The following is a 19,185-nucleotide window of genomic DNA, read 5'->3' as shown; positions in this document are numbered from 1 at the left end:
CAGTAACATTTTGGTGCCGAGACCCTGGGACCGCCAGAGGGTGAGTAACAGTGGACTCTTTCCTTTCCTTTTCTGAACGCAGGATGTCCTTACCAAGACTCTCAAAACGAGGCACCTGTCGGCCAGTTAAAAGCAGGTCGTGTGGCCGCCAGTCTCGAGTCTCAGGCTTCTGGGTAAAGGTTGGTCAATCCCCCCTTGTGAAAGGGGAACGTTGGTCTAACCCTAACCAGTTCCCCTTTCTGCTCTTGGTTTATTCTTCCTTCCCCTGTCCTTCTTAAATGCCTTCTAAAACCTCTCCAACCCCAATGATCAATATGCTCCAGCAATTAGGGGCTCGTCTCACGGTCTGGAATCCCTCGTTATAACCGTGGCTCGTTCTCCACCAAACACCTGGGGATCTCTTGGGTGCAGCAGTTTCATAGGGGGCCCTACTGATTTTGTCACTTAGGGAGGAAATGCTGTTTGTGTAGCTGTCAGGACCTCCCCTTTAAAAGTGTCTCTCGTGAGAGTCTCGATGAAGCAGAGAGATCTTTCCCGTTTTTCTGTTGTTTGGGGAGACAAATGTTTTATTGTCAGATATGACTCAGTCTTCCGTGTGGTCAGTGCTCTAGGCTTGAATGCGAGCAGACAACATTTGGGTCATTTCCCCTCATGACAAGCTAGAAGCAGCTTACTATCGTCAAGTGTTTTGTATTCCCTTGGTGTTGAACACTAAGAATGGGACAAGAGATCTACCATCAGTGCCTTCTTTGTGGGCAGCACCAGCGGGAACCTTAACAATCGGGACCCATCTGCTGATAGGATGTGAGGCATATAGGAAGGAAGGATGCTTGGGGGGGGGGAGGTGAGGAAATAATGACTGTGTGGACTAGATTCCCTGGGTTGGGGGTGCAAGCAAATTGGTACGACCGCGAGATGAGGGCCCTGTCAAGGGGCCTCCAAAGACGGAGGTCGTCAGAGACCCTCTCGGTTATGGGAAAGGTTCATCCAGGGGCACGCATAAGGACTGGAGATCCAGCACTCCGAACCTGCCCTGTGGCTCCCAGTGGGCACCCGAGACACATAAAAGGATGGAGACCGGCCCTGGGGGTCACAGCCCGGGGAAGCCTCCTCTGCACGCAGCACATGCCTCCCCGTAACCACCCCAGCTGTTTGCTCGCACCCATAAGCTTTACAGATAACAAACCTTGAATCACTAAGCTCGCCAAACTCCTTAAGACATTTAGAAGGATCCCGAGGAAGGAAGGCAGGGTTGGGTGGGGGCTAAAGCAGGGGGTCACAATGGCTACCCCACTCGTCCAATCCTTCTTAGACCCAGGGTTCGAGGCCATCCTCTCATCTTGGGGAGGGCGGGTCAGGGACGCCTTGATTCTACAGGGGAGAGCTGATATGCTGGGATGCTTCATAGTCACTCTATAATATAATAGGTACGGAGATTCTTGAAGTTCTTGACTCGTACCCGGATGGCCAGATGGGTCACAAACCCTCTGCAATGGGGAACTCCTCTGGAATGTGTTCTGAGAAGTTGGGAAAGATTTGATCCACAAATGCTCAAAAGGGAGAGCATGAAGTTTTTTTTTTGTTCCCAGGCTTGGCCTCAATATGGCCTGGGGGATGGAGAGTCCTGGCCTCCTGAGGGAAGTATTCAGTACAGTACTATCTTACAGTTAGATCTATATCGTAGAAGAGAGGGCGAATGGTCAGAAGTTCCTTATGTAAGACCTGTAAGTTAGGTGCCGACCTCCCGGCCCCTGTAAGGAGCCCAGAAGGGCAAGTACTTGCAGATTTGCCTGCTGAGGCCTCTTCTCAGGAAAAGCCACCTGTTAGACCTTCATGTCTTCCTTATCCAGGATTGGCAGGGATGAGAAATCCTCCCCCTGAAAGGAAGGCACATTCAATGAATCCATTGACCGAAAAGCCTCCTGGTGAATTTGGCCCCATGACGTTTCCATTTTTCCTTGCAAGATTCTAAGCAAATAAAAAGAACTTGTGCAAATTTGCAGACAACTATGATCGATATATAGAATTGTTCCAAAACCTGACCCAGGCTGCTGAAGAAAACACAGGCCATCCCTAATGAAGGGGACTCTGACCCTCTCTTGCTGTTTCTCCTAATACACTCTGGTTACGCTAACTGTATATGGGGGCTTATCCCTCATTCATTTCCTGGGTCAATGACCATGATGATTAGGGCCAACTGTCTCTGGTTGGTGTACCTTGGGATAGAGACACTAAGCAATATTCCCAAGCATCTGCCCAAACTCCTTTTCTTTCAGGGAAGTTCCCGGTCTTCTCTGGCCTGAAATGGACTGCTTAATTCCACTTGTTGGTAGAAGAAAATCTGTATCTGCTCATCTGTCCGAGCTGACAAGCTCTGGGACCAGGAGACCTTTTTCTCTGCCCTCTGGCCTTTTATCAGCCTCCAGACCTCTTGGTGGCACCTCACCTCTTCTGCTTTCCCCTCCCCATCCTATTTCTGTACCACGTGGGTGCAGCTTCCATAACTGACTCCTAGACCATCTGGGTGCCTCTGGCACCATGGGTTCCTCCTCCTCCCCTCGCTGTCAAGGAGCCAAGAACACCCCCTTAGACTCACACCGTCCACTTCAGACCTCCTCACTGGTGCCCCAGGTAAAAATTGACAATGGGGAACTTTTTAATGGACACAGGTGGAGCGTAATTAAGACAGACGTGTTTTTTGAATTATCAGAGTTAAGTATATAAAACTTTTTCTACGTAGGTTTACTGAAGGTCAAATAAGCTCATAAATATCTCTGTTGCAATTTGTCAACAAAAAATGGCTTAAAATGATGGTTAATTTTGTCTGTCTCAAAGTCTTCATGCGTAACTGTTAAGGTAGCTTTCAGGGTCTTTGGCTACCTAAAACATTAAAGGTTCACTTAGGTAATAAACTGGATTGAATCCATTGGACATTTAGGCCTTTTCCAAATCAAATGGAATATGAACGCATTGCTTCCTAAACATAGGTTTGTGCTTTTGGCTAAGAGGCAGAAAAACTAAGGATATTTAAATCTGTTGAAAAAAAAACATGGTTTGTGCTTAATTGATTCATACATTTGCTATCTACAAAAATATTCTGATGTCACGGACAGTTCACAATTGGTCACTACTGGAGACTAAGTTTTCTAAGAGTTAAAACTCTGCTAAATGTAATTAAGCAATGCTCCACATTTGTATTGTTTCTATTTAGCAAAGGAAAGGGTGCCTGTGCCTTACGAGGAATGGATAATATATGATGGGCTTTTACCGGGATACATGGGAGCCATTTTGCTACACTTACCCCGCGGTATGCTGATTTGTAACCAGGTAGATACTGTAAAGTGGACATCCACATGGCTGGAACATATTTATGTGGGCACTGCTGAAAAAAGCAAGGGAATAAACCTCGACTTTGGCCCTTTTAGCCCCCTCGACGGCTGATTTTATCCTTACAAAAACGGTTTTTGCCAGCCTTTTGAAATATATTTGTAAAGAGGATTACTGTTGGGCCAAAATAAAATTAGCGCATCCTTCCACAACCGGGGAAGTCTTCCACCTCAACCTCCTCCTCTTCGGGTCCTCGATCTATATATCCAGACTTAAAAATGTGAACTTCTGCTCCTTGCTGCCCACTTTACCCAGGCCCTTCCCATAATGTAACAGGCTTGTTGCCCCTACAAGAAGCTAGAGTGACAGAAGGGGGGACGCAAAGAGGCACCACCATAATAACATTACAGGTAGCTTTTTCATTGTAAGATTTAAGACAGGTAAAAGGATATCTAGGTAAATTTTCTGATGATCTAGATAAATATACAGAGGCTTTTCAGAATATTACATATGTTTTTAAATTGACCTAGAAAGATATGAATGATGGTGTTGTTAAAACAGTTGCTTAAGGAGACAGAGAAGCATGAGGTTCTGGCAGCGGCTGAAAGACGTGGGAATGGGAAACTAATGAATTATCATGGGGCTGGAGTTCTTATAGGGAATTTCCTGTTTCCTACTGGGGCCCAGGTAGATCCATCCCAAGATCCTAATTGGGACTATGACCATCCCATTGAGGAAGGATATCGCCGCCACTTCCAAGCTTGTGTTTTGGAGACATTAAGGAGGTCTAAATTTAAGCCCTTAAATTGTGCTAAATTAGCCACTATTTTATAAACACAGAATGAGAGCCTGATGGCCTTCCTGGAGAGGTAGAGGGAGGCTCTCATTAAATATTTGGCCATCTCCCCTGACACCCCTAAAGCTGAGATGATTTTAAAGGACAAATTTGTCAATCAGCCCTAGATATTCAGAGAAAATGCAAAAATTGGCTGTTGGCCTGGAAGGGACCCTGGGGGAGCTCTTATGAGCTGCCAATCAGGTATATTACAACTGAGATCAAAATAATAATAATAAAAAAAAACAGGAAAGGAGGCTTAAGAAAAACCTGAGGCCTTAGTTGAGGCCTTACACTCTATGTCAGACCAAACTTCCTGAGGTCCTGGCACCAAATGCCACTTATGTGGCCAGTTGGGACACTGGAAACGAGACTGCCCTCAGAAGGGACAACAGAAGTCAAAGCCCTGTAAGCCATGCCCCTTGTGTGGAGATAATCACTGGAGGTCTGAATGCCCTCGGGGACCTCTATCTGCAAGGGCTCAGATAACCAGTGTCCTTGAAAGGGACTGATGGGTTCTGGGACTCTTCAAGGTGGCTTCGGGAGCCAACTGTCTATTGGAAGCCCAGACCCTTGGGTAACTCTGGAAAACTCAGGTAACTAAAAAGCTGGTTCGTTTCCTTCTTGATACCGGAGCCACCTTTTCTGTCTTCCTTTCCACTCCAGGCCAACTATACAGACACAGTATACTGATTAGAGTCATTTCCAGAACACTTATGTCTAAATTTTTCTCTCAGCCCCTGGGCTGCATACGGCGAAAACTAACTTTCTCTTTCTTGATAATGCCAGAGAGCCTTACTCCCTTGCTAGGAAGGGACATTATAACTGAATTAGCGACTATAGTGCTACTAACTCCAGGACAGAAAATCGTGTGAGTTTGGGGGAATTACTGGATATTGTAGGCTGTGGATACCAGGGTTCAGGAAAATAGCTCACCTGCTCTATCAATTATTAAAGGAGACTCAATCCCACCTACTCTCCCAAGGAAATGAACTGGGGCTGACTCCCAGATACTGTCTCCAGCCCTCGGGATGGTTACAAACAGAGCCGGGCAATTACTAATACCGAGCTCCCAGAGCTGGAAGAGCATTAAAGCACTGCATCAGGCCTTTCATTTAGGGAGGGATAAAACTTATCAAATGGCCCAAAGGATGTTTACTGGGAAAAATCTGTCAAGGACAGTTCGGCAAGTAGTAGCGGCCTGTGAAGTCTGTCCTAGAAGCAATCTTCTCAACCACAGACTTGCTCTCCCAGGCAATCAAGGACCTGGAGGCTATCCAGGGAAGACTGACAATTAGATTTCACTCACATGCCAAGGTCAAAGAGGTCCCAACATCTGTTGGTACGGGTTGATACTTTTACTAATTGAGTAGAGACCTTCCCCTGCAAGACAGAAAAGGTGCAAGACGTAATAAAAGCTGTGCTTTATAAAACAAATTTTTAGGCCGGGTTCAGTTTACCTACAAATTTGCAAAGTAATAATGGTAAATGGCTGTCTTGGCTCTTTCTCCGGTAGGACTCCCAGCTTTTGGAAAAGTTTTACACTGCAAAATAGAGCAAACTGTCTGCTTGCTCAGCAGAACACCAAATGACACGTCACAAGCATTAGATGCTTTACATCAAGAATGAAACGAAGTTAGGGCCAGACTCTTGGAAAATCGAGCCACCACGGATTACTTACTGCTCCTCCATCGCCTGGGTGGTGAGAGATTCCCTGACATGTGTTGTTTCAATATGACCAATAATTCCCGTAATCTCACAGCTGATAGATGACATTTGGACACAATTAGGCAAAGTTAGGGTCTCTCCTGGATTGTTTGACCGGTTTGGGAACTGGGGACATCTTAGAGATGTCATCTTGGTGGTCAGTGTAATCTTTAGTTTGTGTTTTCCTCTTTGTGTCTGCCATTGTTTGTGCCGCCTCCTGCCTGCCAGCCTTCCTGTAGATCCACACCGTGGGCCACCCGACATCCCCTTGAGTAGACTCTGACTGCTGTACCCCCACACTGTCCCTTGTCAGCTTGAAAAAGCCAGAGCACTCATCATCCCTGTTCTCTAATGGCAGTTAGGGACCCTATTCCAGGGGGGAGAAACGAGTAGGGAAAGGGTTACATTGGTACTTACTACCATTAAAATAAGAGCTTGGTTAGGGGTGCCTGGGTGGCAGAGTCAGTTAAGCGTCCAACTTTGGTTCAGGTCATGAGTCCACCATTTGTGAGTTCGAGCCCTGCGTCGGGCTCTGTGCTGACAGCTCAGAGCCTGGAGCCTGTTTCGGATCTTGTGTTTCCCTTTCTGTCCTTCCCCTGCTTGTACTGTCTCTCTCAAAAAAATGAATGTTAAATTTTTTTTTTAAAAAAAGTCAGAGTTTGGTTAGTGTTGCTGAGCTGTTGGGGGAAAGGAGGAGGGATGAGAAATAAGTTTAAGCTAGAACCTGAATGAAAAGGAGCCAGATACACACAGCTCTGGAGGCTGAATGTGCAGATAAGGCCGATGAAGCTGGTGAATGACTGACTCAGAGAGGAGGCAGAAATCACTTCACAGGACTAGAAATGGGGTCCCTATGCTCTTAAGATCTCAATTCCATTTACTTGGTGAAGGATTTGGGGCCAGATCATGGGCTTGGGAGAGACTGGACCCTGGGTTTAGGGTACCTCAGTCCTCGGCAATATAGGTAAATAGTCCCAGGCCTTGCTTCTTCTTGTTTGTTCTGTTAATACACTGAACTACATCTCATTGCTTTTCAAAATGTCAAGGCACCCCAGCCAGGTTTTGGGGACAGCCTGAACTTACCAGGCTCTGACTACATCCATCTTCTGTAACTGTCACAACCACCCCAATGAGAAAGGTGTGACATTTAGCGCCACTTTGAAGATGAGGGAAGTGCACCCTGGAGGGGTTTACCACCTGTGGTCACAGAAGTTGAAGACATGAGTACTAGCATTTGGACTCAGGCAAGAAGTCGAACTGGACTAATTTTCTTATCCTGGATACTGGAGACCACCAACCCCTGGTAACCAGCTGGCATTGTTGATGGAGTGCTCCATTCTTCTCCTTTCTCTGTACATCCTCAACAGCAAGTCTCAAGTCCATTTCTACTCCTGTCTCTTTGACCTCCTGCGCTGGTAGGTCCACACTGAAACCCACAATAGCTCCTAGCTGCTCTCAGGCTTCCTCTGCAACTTTGCCTCTTGTTGTTCTTCCTCTGTCAGGTTAGGTTCCAGCCACTGTCTTTCTTGCACATCCTTCGAAAACTGCTCAAACTGTAAAATTGCTACATCCCTTCTATTACCTGTCACACTTAACAAATGCTAACATTTATTGACCACATCTAACTACCACTGTTCTAGGTGCTTCCTGTATCTTAACTCATTTAATGGGCTACCTTTATTATCTCCATTTTATAGGCCAGGAGAGAGTTTTTTTTAAGTTGATTCATTTATTATTTCTGAGAGAGAGAAAGCAATCACAAGCAGGGGATGGGCAGACAGAGACAAAGAATCCAAAGCAGGCTCCAGGCTCTGAGCTGCTGGCACAGAGCCCGATGTGGGACTCGAACTCACAAACTGCGAGATCATGCCCTGAGCCGAAGTCGGACGCTTAACCGACTGAGCCCCCCAGGCGCCACGAGGCAAGGAGAGAGGTTTTAAGAGTTCATCGGTATTGGGCGCCTGGGGGGCTCAGTTGGTTAAGCAACTGACTTCGGCTCAGGGCATGATCTCACGGTTGGTGGGTTCGAGCCTCACATCGGGCTCTGTGCTGACAGCTCAGAGCTTGGAGCCTTCTTCAGATTCCGTGTCTCCCTCTCTCTCTGCCCCTCCCCTGCTCACGCTCTGTGTCTGTCTCTCAATAATGAAAAATAAACGTTAAAAAAAAGAGTTCGTGGGTATGGAGGTTGGAAGGCAGGACCTCTAGGGCTGGGCAAAAGGGTAGTGCTTCTGACTGGAAAAGCCACAGAGGTCCTGAGATCTGTGATTGAGGGCGGGGAACAGGATGGGGTTCTAGGGCCAGTATCTGGAAAATAACAATGTCAGATGCGAAGAAAAGGAAGCTAGTAGGGAGAAAGGGAGGGGGGAGAGAAGAAGGGGGATAGAAAGAGAGAGAGAGACACAGAGAGAAAATATATCCCAAGCAGGCTCTGCACTGACAGTGTAAACGCAGGGCTCAATCTCACAAACCGACTTGTGCGCTCTCTCCCTCTGAAAGTAAATAAGTAAACTTAAAAAAAAAGATACCATACAGTAGGAAACACCAGGAACTCTGCACATTTCATTCACTCAACCCTTCTTCCACTACATGGACCAATGGGAAGACTGGACTCCAATGAAGAAAAATATACCTCTTATTATGGATTACAATCATAAAGGTTAAAATAGAGACTGCAAATTGTGGGTTCAGATGACTATTAAGAACTTAAAAAAGTAAAGGAAATTTCCAAAGAGTTTTACTTAAAGAAAGCTTAAGGGTGCCTGGGTGGCTCAGTTGGTTCAGCGTCCAACTTCAGCTCAGGTCATGCTCTCCTAGTTCGTGGGTTTGAGCCCCGTGTCGGGCTCTGTGTCAACAGCTCAGAGCCTGGAGTCTCCCTTTCTCTCTGCCCCTCCCCTGCTCATGCTCTCTCTCTCGCTCCCAAAGATAAAATAAAAACATTTAAAAAAATAAAAAATACAAAATTTAAAGGTTAAAAAATTTAACTCAACACTGTACTAAGAATGTTTACACAGAACACCATGGACTGTTTTTAACAATTTAGAAGCCTTAACTTTCTTTGTGCATTCATTGTATGTGAAGACCATGCAATAGAATCTAGGGTAGCTGTCCATAATCAAACTTTTCTGCAGTGTATTGTATGCATATTCACGCTAACTGGAAAAAATAAAGGTTACCAAAAGCTCTGGGGCACCTGGCTGGCTCAGTCAGAAGAGCATGTGACTCGTGACCTTGGAGTTGTGAATTTGAGCCCCACATTGGGTGTAGAGATTACTTTAAAAATAAACTTAAAAAAGAAAAAGATTACGGGGTGCCTGGGTGGCTCAGTCAGTGGGGTATCTGATTCGGCTCAAGTCATGATCTCATGGTTCCTAAGTTTGAGCCCCACATCAGGCTCTCTTCTGTCAGCACGGAACCCACTTCAGATCCTCTGTCCCCCCTCTCTGCCCTTCCCCTGCGAGTTCTCTCTCAAAATAAATAAACTTGTTAAAAAAAAAAAAAGATTAAGAAAAGCTGCAAGTCAGGTCTTGTACCAAATTTGAAAAAAAACCCAAAACCAAAAAACACCTGCTGCTTCTAGTTTCTCAGATCTTTGTGCACTCTGAATGATAAAGGATCACAGCCTTTAGGTTAGCCTGGGGAGGGATGATGGGGTGAAGATGGATCCTGGCAGGGACTGTAGGTTTTGTCCCAAGAAGCAGAGTGGTAGAACACTGGCTAGTGATCATTATCTAGTATGTCTTTTTACGTCCCTGAAGTATTCACAGCAACTTACTTTGAAAAACCTTTTGGGGGTGCCTGGGTGGCTCAGTCGCTTAAGAGTCTGACCTCAGCTCAGGTCATGATGTTGTGGTTTGGGAGTACCAGCCCCGCATCAGGTTCTGTGCCAACAGCTCAGAGCCTGGAGCCTGCTTTGGATTCTGTCTCCTCTGCCCCTCCATTAATTGCTTTCCCTCAAAAAAACAAACATTAAAAAATATTTTTTTAACTGAAAAGAAAAACCTTTTGAAAGTTTCCTACACCTGGGATGCCTGGGTAGCTCAGTTAGTTAAGCGTCCAACTCTTGGTTTTGGCTCAGGTCATGATCTCATGGTTTGTGATTTGAGCCCTGCATTGGGCTGACAGCTTGGAGCCTGCTTGGGAGTCTCTCTCCCTCTCTGTCCCTCCCCTGCTCTCAAAATAAACAAACAAAAAATTTCCTACACCCCCAAACCCAGAGTGCATGGGGCATGGGTGTGGGTTTACTATCAGTAATTTGCCATGTTCTAAAAGTCCATGAAGTGGGCATTATCATTTCCCATTTTACACCTGTTGAGCCTGAGGCAGAGAAATTTAAACTGTGAAGCAAGATCTGAAAACAGTTTTTAGCCCACATGGAGTGGGAAGAGCAGGGCCTTGGATTTATTCTTGGAAGGGGTAAGGAGGCAGGGTGTCTAAAGTAGAGGTTTGTATCAAAATTTGGGGTATAGGCAAGATCCAAGGCTTGAAATATTTGCAAGCCAGGGACTTACTTGGCCTTCACGGGCCTTAGGACAGAGGTTTCCAAGGCACCTCTGCATGGGAGTTTCTGGTCTCCATGGTTCTTGAGGAACTTGCACACTAGAGAACACTAGGTAACTTCTGGTCAAACTGAAAGCAGAGGACTGACTGATAGGTCTGCATCCCATTACCTGGGAATTTGGATTGGCAATTACAAAGAAAACAGGAGTCCTCTTAAGCCTTTTTCTTTAGAGCAAATAAACAGCAAGAGACTGGGCCTCCCTGGGCTTGATTACAAGGACCTCCTGTTTTAAGTAAACTCTACGCCCAATGCGGGGCTTTAACTCACAACCCCAAGATTGAGTCACACGCTGTACAGACTGGAGCCAGCCAAGACACCCCTGTTAAGGTACCTTCTAACATCACAACAGGTCAGGTCAACCAAGTTTTTTAGGTCTAGGAAGCTATGGTCTTCATGGGCTTCACTTAGATCACTTTGTTGCAGGAACTTTGTGGTAGGTTATGGGATCCTATCTTGGAACATGTCAAGGGTGAGGACGTTTTACTTCCTGACAGGCAGGGAGCGGAGGTGCCCCCCTGCTGTAGCCTATCTACAAGGCAGTAGTGGTATTCTTCCTGCCAGCCTCCACTGCCTTAGCCCTCCAAAGACCCAGCACAGAATGTCTCCTCAAATACCCAATATCCAAGTGGTGGTGGTAGTCATGCCTTTACCTGGTCCTGGCTCAGTGGGCGAGACAGCTCTGAGAAGTTCTCCACCTGCTAAAGATTCACAAGTGCTTGGGTGAAATGGTCCTTGAGGCCTGTCCCAACTAGCTGGGACCAGGAGGCTTCCACTACTGGGACTCTCACAATACAGGGACCCATAGTCACAGTCAGGGTGCTGTAACAATACCAGACTGGGTGGTTTATAAACTCAGTTCTGGAGGCTGAAGTCTGAGTTCAGGGTACCAGCTTGGTTTAGCTATGGTGAAAGCCCTCTTCTTGTATCCTCACATGGCTGAGAACAGAAGAGGGAAGGCACCACCCTTTATGACCGCACCTAATCTTAACCACCCAAGGGCCTCACCTCTGAATACCATCATATTGGGGAGGGGAGAATTTTAACATAGGACTTTTGAGGGAACACACAGTTCACTAACACACTCTGCATAAATGAGGGAATAAGGCCCTTTATGATGTTCTGGAACCTACAATCTGGTGGTACTTGGCTATCAGCCAGGTGGAAGCCACAGACTCACTGGAATCAGGACTGAGGAATGAAGACGAGCTAAGGTACAAAACCAGACCAGACTGGGGCACCTGGGTAGCTCAGTGGGTTAGGCATCAACTCTTGATTTTGGCTCAGGTTATGAACTCCAGATTCATGAGTTTGAGCCCTGTGTCCGCCTCTTCACTGACAGCAGAGCCTGCTTGGGATTCTCTCCCTCTTTGCCCACCCGTGCTCTCAAAATAAACTTTCAACATTTCAAAGAAACTGGAAATGCTGTTTATGCCAATGTTTAAATCCCATCTGATGCTTTAATTCTCAGAACAATCCTGTGATGGCACCCACCTGATGCTCAGAGAAACTAGGGAGATGCAAACCCAAGCAGTCTGATTCCCAAGCTGACAGTATTCAAAACAATGGGAAGAGGTCGTCTCAGGGACCCACCCCCACACTTCATGTATATATACCCCAACCAAACTCGGAGACTCTTTTGGCAACCACTGCTTACCCCCCAACTAAATTCCTTCTTGAAAGCCTCCCCTCTTGATCTCCTATTTTAAGTTTGAAAACTAGGTTGAACAAAGAAAAAGCACTATCAGTATCAGTTTGTTTTCACATTTCAACTTTTTAATCAGCTCCGTGAAAGACATCCTAAATGCTAAGTGAAACACAACAGAGTATTTTTTCTTCCAGTATTAAAGAAAAGGACATTCACAAGTTCTAAGAAACTTCTGTGTATCAGGGTGGTGACCTTGAATAAAAACAAAACAAAAACCCCAAATCACCTCTAATCATGTTCTTGCAGCTGCATTTAGAAATTGCTTCCTAATCACGATAAACATTGTATACAGGTTTTTAAAATGTCCCTAAATGCACATCATTTGAAAAAAAAAGTGACCAAACATTTTTTGCCATAGCCCGTAATCCTGAGAGCCCAAACTAAAAAACTGGTAAAAAGAAAAATACCCAGACTCTACAAATGTCCCAGGATTTGTCTTTAAATGGGAGGAAAAACTTTAAAAGACATATGGAACTTTCTAAAAGGTCTTTGTAACAAGCTACCTTGGGAGCTCAATTCAAAAATAGAAGTTGATGTACTAAACAGATTTTTCAGTGCAGCTCCAAAAATCTTTATAAATACAGCCATTTGGAAGGATGATCCTGGATCAGAAGTTTTATTCCTTGTGTATCTGAGAACAGTAAGAAGGGGGAGAATTGTAATGTTGGGAAGGCACAGGCAAACATGCTCACCTCCCAGGGTTGACAAGGAGTGCTGAAGGCTGGACAACAGCAATACCGCTTCATCTCCTCCATGCCCAGCAAGTGTAGATTATAGGGGAGACAAGTTTTTAGACACGCCCCACCCCCAGCAGACTAGCCTTGACAAGGCACCTGAGAACAAAGAGGCCTAGGAATGGTGTCAGGTGGGACAGGTGAAGAATGTGCAGGCAGAAGGGGAGTGAACGAACAGGACAGGGCTGGTGGACAGAGGTCTGCTCAGTGGCAACATATAAGCCTCACCTACATTAGGTGCACATGCCTCATCTCAGTTGTCATAATTGTCTCTGTAATTTCCTCCTGAGTAGCGGTCATAACCGCCCTGGCTTCTGGGAAAAAACACACGTCAGCATTAACAAGGATGTATTATATACACCTTGATATTAACAATCATACTTATTTACATATCCTGTCATTTTTGACATATCATAACATGCGCTTCAGTGTGTAAAATGGGATATATTCAAGCACATGAATACTGTACAGAAATCACATAATTACGTGTAGGATACTTACAGCATAAATGCAATATATACAACTAACAAATGATACATGTTATGTACATTATGTCTATGCCATCTTACAATTAATGCACTATACAGAACCCAAAACGTGTTAAATTTCATATTTATACTTTCATTGCATTTTGTAGAAACAAATGCTAGCAACACTAAAATGGGCACGTATGAACTCTCAGGCAGCTGAGCTCTTAAGAAGGAAGCAGCGCCACCAGAGTACCCCAATCCCTTGGCTACCCACCTGCCACCATAGTCTCTGGACCTTCCATATCCATATCCATATCCATACCCATATCCTCCAGGTCGACTGTCGTATCTGCCACTCCCATAGCCCTGGTCCCCACCACCTACAGCAGATCAAGAAAAAATTAAAAGGCAGTTGTCCAGACAGAGGTCACTAACAAGTGGCTCCCTCCCATACCCAAACTTACCACTGCACCTACCTCTAGAGTAGCCGCGACCACGCCCATGGGCCCCAAAGGCACCCCCTCTAGCTCCCCTGGCCGACTTGCCCGCGTGATCCACACGGATCTGGCGACCATCCAGAGACTAGGTGTGGGGAGACACAAGGAGGATGGATTGGTGGTCAGACAGGACAGTGGTAAGGGAAGAATGGGTAGGGCAGGTGGGCAAAAGAGCCCAGAAACTCCTGCTGGGCACCAGGTTCTGGGTGCCATGTTCCAGAACAAGCTCCTTTGACCACAATGGCTTTATCAGGAGCTATAGAACCCCACAAAATGACCTGAATCCACCGTGTTCCCCCTGCTACTACTTACATCTTGACTGAACTCAGGCCGAGTTCTCCTCCCCACTCCTATAAGCTGCCCCACTATTAGGGCTAGACAGACACCTCTCTTGGTTTGAGACTTCAGAGTCCATCCCAGAAGACTCACGAGGTCCTCTCCGGGCCAGGCCCGCAGGTCTGCAGACTCTACTACCTAAGCCCAGGGCAGGTCAACCATCCACAGGTGGCTTCTCGGCCTCATGCAGGACCAGTCGTCGCCTCCCAGGCAGCCCGGCTCTGTCTGCCGCTGCCCTCCACCCCCTAGAACAGAAGGCAGTCACGCTCCTGTGAGTGGGCACTGCGGGGTTTGGTGGCCGCGCTGCCCCTAGCAGACACAGAAGGAAAAACAGAAAGAATGCTGGAAGTGGCAGATGGGGGCAGGGCCCCTATGCAGGCAGGAGGCCTCACCTCTCCATTCATGGCTCTCATGGCATCTGAGGCATGCTCTGGGTTGGTGAAGGTGATGAAACCAAAACCCCGGGATCGCTGAGTCTCCCGGTCTTTGACAACGACCACTGGGGGAAAGGAGAGAGAATGTGAGTAAAAAGAAATGAAAAGCGACAAAAGACCATCGGATAGACAATGAACATCTCCCACCAATCCTCAATTGAAAACTATGGAATTCCTGTAAAACTACACCTTAGGCCTAGCAACAGGAAAAGCAAAATTGTAAAAACCTAGGGTCCTGATTTTTCTTATATTTCTTGAAATGCAAGGCTCCCAAAACTTTCACAAATACCCACTCATCACGCATCTGGCTCACGTCTCACCTTCAGAAATAGGACCGAAGCTGCTGAAGTGGTCTTCCAGAGCCTGCTCATCGGTGTTGAAATTGAGCCCTCCCACGAAAAGCTTCCCTTCTTCAGAAGACATGGCAGTCAATTCGGGTACTACGGGGAATATGAAAAAAAGGTGGGAGACACCGTGGACATGGTAAGAAAAAAATTGAAAATAAGAAAGAACGGGGAAAAAAAAGGGGGCAATAAAAAGTAGACAGTAAACAAGAGGCAACTAAAGAGAGAACACGAGCAGAAAAGGCGGGAATCTGCGGTATTGGACCAGGCAAGCGGCCATTTGCGGGCCGCCTTCGCGCATGCCCAGACCACCCTCCACCACCACGCCCGTCATTTTGTCCCGTTGCGCAGGCCCACAACATCCCCGCGTTCCCTCAGTGCCCGCAGAACAAGATGGCGCCGGTCACGTGGGGGAAGAGGAGCCCACAAACTTGACTGTCGCGCGGCCACTGCCGCCACAGATGTCGCCAACCCCTCCCAGCATTCCTCGCACTCGGATATAGCACACCAGCCTCCCACCAACAGCAAAGTTTCACTCCTGAGCACGGGACCCGCCCACTCGGGAGAAGCCCAAGCCTACGTGTCAGAAGCCGCTGCTCTCCCCACTCGTGCACCTCGCTCCTGGCCGGCACGGCGCACATCAGTGAGGCGAGGAGCAGCTAGCCCGCAAGACATGCACTGCTTACCTGCAAGTTAAGCACAATGACCAGAAGGACAGCTACCGCCGCGGAGAAGAGAGACTGGGAAGACTACCGCGCGGGAAGACGCTTGATAAAGCCTACGTAGCGAGTACGTCACGGAACGTCCCTCGCGCGCACGAGCGTGCATGTTCATTGGCTGAAGCCAGCAAGGGCGGGGTAAAGGGGGGGTGCGAAGGGTAAGGGGGCGTGGAAAGGGGTGGGAGGAAGGTACGGCAGAGCAAACGGACCAATATCCTCAGCCTCAGCACGCTTCCGGGCTTGGAGGCAACCTTCCTGTAATTGATGCGCCCTGCGGTCCACATCCCTTCACTGGCCCAGCGGTCTCCATCCCTTTTGCGCTCGGACCTTTCGCGTATACCCCTTTCCGTCCGTGACATCACCCTCGCTATCCTTGACCTGATTTTCCCCCTTGGTTCCGACGTGTCCCTCGCCATCTCAATCGTCTTCCTGAAGGGCCCTGACGACATAATTACCATCTTCAGATAACTTCCTTCACCTCTCAGTCCTCTCATATACCTGAAGGGCCCGATGTTTTATCCCTCACTGCCCCTGCCGTCCTAACCCTTCACAGTCCTTAACGTCAGACCCTGCGATTTCTCAGTGTCTAATCCTGATCCCTATTTTTACTTCTTTGTACCCAACAGCTAGCTGCTTGTCATGGGATCCTTTTTCCTGGCGTCATTACTTCTCATTTCTGACTTGAGCCCTCCTCCTTATCTGACAGCTTCCTGAAGCCAGTCTCTTGATTTCCCTGCCAGTAGACTGCCTGCGATACCTTCTACAAAACAGGATGCTCCAGTCTTCAGAGGGAATAAATCCCAATCCACAGAACCATTTTTGCTATCACTCAGGGTTCCCGAGCCCTTGATCCACAGAAAGGACTTTCACAGTACACAGTGGAATTATCTAAAGCAGAGGCTGAGCTCACTGCTCATGATTTGGTCTTTTCCAGCCTTCAGGGTGTCTGAGCTCTGCATCAAGGAGGACCGGGTTAGTCTGCTCTCAGAAACTAAATTTCTTATCCATAGAATGAACTCCTTCTGAGGGTCAGCCCTCCCAACACAGACTAGATTTGTTAACTTTCAGATTACGGTATGGTACGCATCCACAAAATGGACTTGTCTGGCTTTTGCCATATCCAGACCTCCTATGTCCAGGATAGATATGAATAGATTTCACATTGTCCACATATATAATGGCCTTAGATAGCCCTCAGAGAATCTGAGCCCCCATGAAAAAAGAAGTACTTGTTTGCCTTTCAAAGTGTCTGATCTCTGATCATATTCTTACAGTTCATGACACATCCTCCTTGTTGTTCCATGCAAAGCCCCTCATTTTATTCATTCTTTTAATCCTGCACCCAACTGTTGTTCTCTTCCTCCCACAAGTAATCATTTTATTGGACTTAAAGTGTATATTTTTCAACTTCTCTTTCCTGATAAAAGTATTGAAAGGTATAGGTTTCTCTTATTAACTGATTTTGCTGTGTGCTACAGTTTTTTTCAGTAGTGTTATATTATTTAGCTGTAAATATTTCTTTTTTAACATTTTATTTATTTATATTTTTAAGTAAGCTCTATGCCCAACGTGGGGCTTGAACTCTCAATGCCAAGATCAAGAGTTTCATGCTCTACTGACTGAGCCAGCCAGGTGCCCCTAGTTGTAATTTTTTTTTTTTTTGAGAGAAAGAGTGTGGGCACGCGGGGGGTGGGGAGGGGCAGAGGGAGAGAGAGAATCTTAAGCAAGCTCCATGCCCACTGCAGAGCCCGGCAAGGGCTCCATCTCACAACTATGAGATCATGACATGATGAGCTGAAATCCAGACTCAGATGCTTAACCGACTAAGCCACTCCGGAGCCCCTGTAAACATTTCTAAGGTTTCTTTATGATTTCTTCTTTCATCCAAGGGTTATTTAATAATGTTTGTTTCCAAAACTGGGGGCTTTTTTTTTCTTTTAGCTTTTTGATGTTTCTAATTTTATTGTATTATGGTCAGAGATAATGCTTAATATTGATACTTTTGAACTCATTGAACTTCTCTTTGTGCCCTATCGTGGTCTATTTTTGTAATTGTTAAGTATAAGCATAAAAGGAGTCTTCTCCGTTTGTTAAGTGGTGGGTTATACAGCAATGTGTTTTTATAGGGGCACCTGGGTGGCTCAGTCGGTTGAGTATCCGACTTCAGCTCAGGTCATGATCTCAAGCCCCATATCGGGCTCACAGCCTGCTTCAGATCCTCTGTCCCCTTCTCTCTGCCCTTCCCTGCTTGGGCTCTCCCAAAAATAAATGAATATTTTAAAAAAAGAAAGAAAAGGAATGTGTTTTATATATATGTAATGATTATATATCGCGCTTAAAAATATATTGTTCAGCACTCCTTAGGAGTATATGTGTTTATGGTAGACGTATCTTGTCAATCAGTCTATGTCCTTCTCTTTTGTGATCTTAAATTGTATTGTTAGCTATTGGGATGGTTATCCCAGCTTTCTTTGGGTTATTAGTCTGCCGTATCCTTTCTTCATCCTTTCATTTTCAACATTTCTTAATCTTTGTGTATGTTGTTGGACCTTTTTTTTTTTAATCCAATGAGTGTCTGTGTTCTAAATATTTGTGTTATTGCTATTATATTAAAACTTCTGACATCCCATTTCATATTCTCCATTTACAGTATTTTTCTGTTCCTTTTTCCTATTATACTCATACCTAATATTTCCTTTGGGTCCTTTTTATATCACTTGTTCTGGCTTTATTTTTTCTTTTAAAAAATTAAAAAAAATTTTTAATGTTTTTTTTTATTTTTGAGAGAGAGAGAGACAGAGACAGAGAGACAGAGCGTGAGCAGAGGAGGGGCAGAGAGAGATGGAAACACAGAATCCAAAGCAGGTTCCAGGCTCTGAGCTGTCAGCACAGAGCTGGACATGGGGCTTGAACCCATGAACCCAGAGATCATGACCTGAGCCTAAGGTCGGATGCTTAACCAACTGAGCCCCCCAGGTGCCCCACTTGTTCTGGTTTTATATTCTAATATTATCTCTTATTTATTGTACTTAAAATTCTTCATGTCTGTCCCAGTACTTCTGCTTCAGATATTATATGTTATCCAGTGTGGTAGCCAGCCTCTAATATAGCCCCCAGCGATCCCTGCCTGATGGTATTCACATCCTGTGTAGTTCCCTCCGATGTTGTACCAGGGTTGGTCTGAGTGACCAAGAAAATACAGCAGAAGTGATGGTATGTCATTTCTGAGGTTAGGTTATAATAGCCACTACAGTTCTGTCTTGGTCATGGTCTCTTGCCTGCTTGTTGGGCCCACGTGTTGTGAGGAGCTGCATGGAGAAGCTCAGGTGGTGAAAGACCGAAGCCCCCTGCCAACAGCCTCGTGAGTGGGCTACATTGGAAGTGGGTCATTCAGCCACGTCACGCATTCGGCTGACTGCAGTTTGGGCTGACAATTTGACTGAAGCCTCAGATGAGACCCTGAGTCAAAATCACCCAGCTGACTGGCTCCCAGATTCCTGACACTCAGAAAATGAGAAA

The 19,185-nt window shown here is 46.2% G+C and overlaps 1 protein-coding gene across 4 annotated transcripts; it reads right to left on the bottom strand.

Moving 5' to 3' along the window:
• Positions 1–12,174: 12,174 nt before the first annotated feature.
• RBM3 (RNA binding motif protein 3) lies at positions 12,175–15,765 on the bottom strand. 4 transcript variants are annotated; one of them, XM_058712885.1, is made up of 7 exons: positions 15,634–15,765; positions 14,924–15,043; positions 14,562–14,668; positions 13,813–13,918; positions 13,611–13,716; positions 13,095–13,180; positions 12,175–12,763 (listed from the first exon to the last, which is right to left on the bottom strand). In XM_058712885.1, the coding sequence occupies exons 2-6, from the start codon at positions 15,024–15,026 to the stop codon at positions 13,120–13,122; spliced, it is 483 nt and encodes a 160-aa protein (XP_058568868.1). In that variant the 5' UTR covers positions 15,027–15,043; positions 15,634–15,765; the 3' UTR covers positions 12,175–12,763; positions 13,095–13,119. The 4 variants fall into 4 exon arrangements, with proteins under 4 accessions (XP_058568868.1, XP_058568869.1, XP_058568870.1 ...); XM_058712886.1 differs by having other exon boundaries at positions 13,099–13,180; XM_058712887.1 differs by having other exon boundaries at positions 13,095–13,177.
• Between the last annotated feature and the right edge of the window lie 3,420 nt (positions 15,766–19,185).

This window comes from Neofelis nebulosa, chromosome X (assembly GCF_028018385.1).
Source record: "Neofelis nebulosa isolate mNeoNeb1 chromosome X, mNeoNeb1.pri, whole genome shotgun sequence".
In the NCBI taxonomy this organism is placed as follows: domain Eukaryota; kingdom Metazoa; phylum Chordata; class Mammalia; order Carnivora; family Felidae; genus Neofelis; species Neofelis nebulosa.
The sequence above is the reverse complement of the archived record's forward strand: the minus strand, read 5'-3'. Positions and strand labels throughout refer to the sequence as shown.

Excerpts from the sequence above, each read along its gene's own strand:
- RBM3 (XM_058712885.1), bottom strand. The coding sequence starts at position 15,026 with ATGTCTTCTGAAGAAGGGAAGCTTTTCGTGGGAGGGCTCAATTTCAAC. Across the intron at positions 14,669-14,923 it reads CTTCGGTCCTATTTCTGAAG|TGGTCGTTGTCAAAGACCGG; the intron begins GTGAGACGTGAG and ends CCTTTCCCCCAG. Across the intron at positions 13,717-13,812 it reads TGGTCGCGGCTACTCTAGAG|GTGGTGGGGACCAGGGCTAT; the intron begins GTAGGTGCAGTG and ends GATCTGCTGTAG.